Raw genomic sequence first — 3,888 nt, 5'->3', positions numbered from 1 at the left:
TGTGCTTGAATGCAGTACCTCCTGCATATCTCCATGTATGCATGAGGTACTGTGTACTTGGCAAGTAAACAGGAGGTAGTGTGTACTTGATCAAGTACAAACTTAACCTCAATACATTTATGGAGAAGATTTAGTGTGGACTACGTCAAGTACACACTACCTCCTGCATGCTTGATCAAGTACAGGAGGTATTCTGGAGGTACTGCATTCAAGTCCACACTTCGGTTTCCAGAGTATTGTCGATAAACGTTCAAGGTTTTTTAGTGTTTGTTGAGAGAGTATGACTTTTCTACTACTTTGCGCTTTCTATTGGCTGCTGCCCGAGAAATGCCGAGTCGAGAGAGCATCGATGCACTTTTAGAGAGTCGCTGGCCAGCCTGGCCTGGGTTTGCCCGCATCGAGTCGAGTGGTCCCATAAAGGCGATGGCGGATAACTTGGTAGGGATTGGAGTGGCCTTTAGGGACGCCCGGAGACAGCAAAAAACTGTCAGAGGCATGAATGTCGTGTCGTGAGTTGGCTACAAAAATAGAGCACATTAAAGGTCTTTGCACATATTTTTTTTTATTTTGGCTTTTGAAAACAATATAATAATCTGAAGGACACGGGGATAAACGGACGAAAGTAAGATCTGGTAGCTGGTAGCCTTCAGAGGGGATACGGGGCACTCGTTTTGAGGCTGTGAGTCGACATTGAATATGTACATCTTGCCGTTAGCTGTCTCTGTGTGGATCACATCCAATAATGAAGACAGTTATAACACGACTATTCAAGACTCAGTAAACATTTTAATATCTCGTACAATATGCTATAGATATCAGTAGGAATTGATATTAAATCGCGACTCAACGCGTTATTTCGCCTTTAACAAATCTTATAATTTGCCAAAGGCATATTGAGCAGGGAGAACCACAAAAGACCGCCTGATAAATCTCAGTCAAAAATGGTCCAAATTCCAAAAGAATAACCGACTTTAACAATTTCTAAACTCTTGCCAGCAAGAAATCACGTATGCAACGATGAGTGCGTTTTAGACTGGGGCCTTCAAAAAAAAGACTGGTCTTATCCTTAGCGACTCCGATCGCCTCAGAGAACGAGCAGTAAAACATTACACGTCCACGTCCACCCGCGGTATTAGAATATATTTAATAGAAAAAAAAACAGAACATCTTTAAAAAAAGAAAGGAAAATGGGCCGCACGTTGCTCTAACGCAATCTCAAACGCGGGGAGAAAAATTGCCCGCAGGAACTCAGTTGACAAGAAAATGACGCACTGCTTATGGAGGAGGTTACAATAAATTTAAGTCCAATATTATTGTGATTTGTGTGCAATCTTTTTCCTTTTGGGTGACCCACATGATCTCCCACGATAACTCGAATGAGCTCGCAGCGATCAGAAAGGACAGTTATGAGCGGGGTTTGATTTACAACACGACGGCTGCATCTGCCAGCTTTCACGATATTTCTGCCGATTTGCTATTTGCTCTGTCAACGCAAAAAAATTCGCATGAACAGTTTGTTCTCTGGGGACAACACAAGGCTGTGGGGTCAGGACGAGATTTCGGCCGTAAAAGACTTATAATACTTGTGAACACAATGTTTTACGTACTATGCTCTGAATCACATTATGCATTTGCGCTGATGCACATTTTTATATACACTTCACACATTTACTTGTGTGGCACCCCGATTTGGAGTCATAATATAAACTTTCTATTTACAACATATAACGTTTCTTTCTTATGTACACTATTATCAACACGTTTGATGTGGCTCTTCAACAGTCCAACCACGATTTGGAAAAAAACAAAAAACAGGACAATTAGTCCACGAACATCCCGTGAACTGTCGACTTTTGTTTGTCAGTGACAAACAGTGAGAGAAGCGCGGTCAGCACGCAGCGCGCACCACAGCGAACCAGAAGGCCACGGTGAGCGCGCTGCTGGAGCGGCTGGCCCCCCGCCCGATCCCTGGGCCGGGCCGAGGCGTCGATGCCGACGTTGGGCGAGAGCGTGTCGACGAGTAGAAGGACGCCGTGCGATTGGTGGGAACGGTCTCGTTGCAGTAGGACTCGTCACAGCAGGACGCGCAGACCTGAAACACGACAAAAATATAGACCGTTAGTCGCAATGGGTAACCGTGGGAAATAAAGTGCCTTTCAATTAATTCCTCGGCGATGGCACTGTTAAACTGAATCGTTACGTGACGAAAAATATTGTGACGAATAGTTTGTCACAAGAGTTGAGATGAACCAACCGTCACATTGTGACGAACCATTTGTCACTTGTGATGACCAATTCGTCAATCGAGATAAATGAAACTATCGTGACGTGACAAAATAACTGTCACAAACTTGGAAGCAAATAAGCGCTCATGGCGAGGCTCCGGCTGCCACACACCGAAGGAAACAGGTTCTATTCCCAATGTAGTACAAAATTTAAATTTCCAAACGTTTTCTAATTATGTGACGACATATTTTCCAAGCTTTTATGATTGGGTTGTCACGTGACACGAAACAATCATCTCGCCCCTCGTGATGAACCATTCATTAGTAAAATTAAGGTGTGACTTTTCCGTAGGACAACTCCATATTTTCCAGTGGGCACCGAATCGTCAGGTTGGCGGGTCAGTCGGCCCGACGAGTTGGGCTGGGTTTGTTGGGCCTCCAACATGACGATCCCGTGCCGGGGATGCGTGGCGCACCTGATTATACCCAGCGGGCCGCAACACCCGCCGCCGCGCCGTTCGCTTCAATCCGTCGCCGGCAAACTTTGAGCCGGCCGCGAAAAGCGTGCGGGCCTGCGGGCTAAAACTCGGTTTCCAGCCGGGGAGCAGAGGAGCCGAGTGCACGGGAGCACCCCCCCCCCTCCCCTCTCTCTCTCTCCTCGCGAGTTTATTGCGCTTTCCGCATCAGTCTGCACCCCGTTCAAGCGGCAGGGCAGGCGCGGGGCGGGGCGGGGCGGGGCAGGTTGGCGGGGGAGGCACCAGGGAAAGCTATTTCCGGAGCGCAATCCAGTTTGCTGGCTGGGCCGTGTGTCTGTGGTGGGACAGCGTGATGGTTGTGCCTCCACGCTCCGCACACGGTCCGGTGCACCCGAACGATACTTTGAGCGCACGCCTTTCCCCGCCCGCGCACTCCGCACCCCTCGTATTGCGTTTGAGTGTCGTTCACAAAGGACCCTAACAAGCCGTGCCCGCGCACTGCAGCGAGTGTTGCAGCGCGGCCGAGGAGCAAAGTAACGAGCCGAACCACTGGCGCAATAGTCTGTACAACTGTTCCGTAATAGCGCGTAATATCACCGTAGTAACGGGTACTCTCACGTCATTTTCGCCGGAACACGACAGTTACATGAAACGCAACGTTGCCTGAAGGACCCGAGGGGTCGACAACAGAGTTGAAAAGGCATGACACATGATAACATTTGACGTTGAGTTGACATTGTTCTACACTCTCATTTCCCTATGGATGTGCTATCCGTATGTTATAGAGAATTTTGTGCTACGTATTAAAGATCACAAAGTATCCATAATATGGATAAAATTGTCCGTATTACAGACAATTTGATCCATATTACAGACATGCCCTCCGTAAGGTAGGACCTTACGGATGTGGTCTTATGGTTAATCTGTGATCCATAATATGTTAGCACAAAATTCTCCGTAAGCGTGTCCATAAGGAAAGGAGAGTGTAAAAATTATTGTTTTGAAAGTTACGTGTTAGGCGGTACGCCGCAGCAGCGGATGATAAGTACCAACATCCACCCACGGGAGAGCGCGGCGGGAGTGCGGGGAGGAGTGGAGAGCGGAGGGGGGACTGCGCCGCCGCCCGACCGAGCAAGGGGGCGGCATACGTTGCAATAAAAATGACGACGGCGACGAGTACAATTTGA

The 3,888-nt window shown here is 48.0% G+C and overlaps 1 protein-coding gene across 1 annotated transcript in view; it reads right to left on the bottom strand.

The window, feature by feature from the left end:
• Window positions 1-536: 536 nt before the first annotated feature.
• The window catches only part of LOC113212619 (uncharacterized), a 180,577-nt gene continuing 177,225 nt past the window's right edge, over window positions 537-3,888 (bottom strand). The window contains exon 6 of the mRNA XM_052263546.1: window positions 537-2,092. Coding sequence (XP_052119506.1) covers window positions 1,889-2,092 — 204 coding nt within the window. The 3' untranslated portion in view covers window positions 537-1,888. The remainder of the gene's footprint in view (window positions 2,093-3,888) is intronic.

This window comes from Frankliniella occidentalis, unplaced genomic scaffold (genome assembly GCF_000697945.3).
Source record: "Frankliniella occidentalis isolate FOCC.00 unplaced genomic scaffold, Focc_3.1 Scaffold12, whole genome shotgun sequence".
In the NCBI taxonomy this organism is placed as follows: domain Eukaryota; kingdom Metazoa; phylum Arthropoda; class Insecta; order Thysanoptera; family Thripidae; genus Frankliniella; species Frankliniella occidentalis.
The sequence above is the reverse complement of the archived record's forward strand: the minus strand, read 5'-3'. Positions and strand labels throughout refer to the sequence as shown.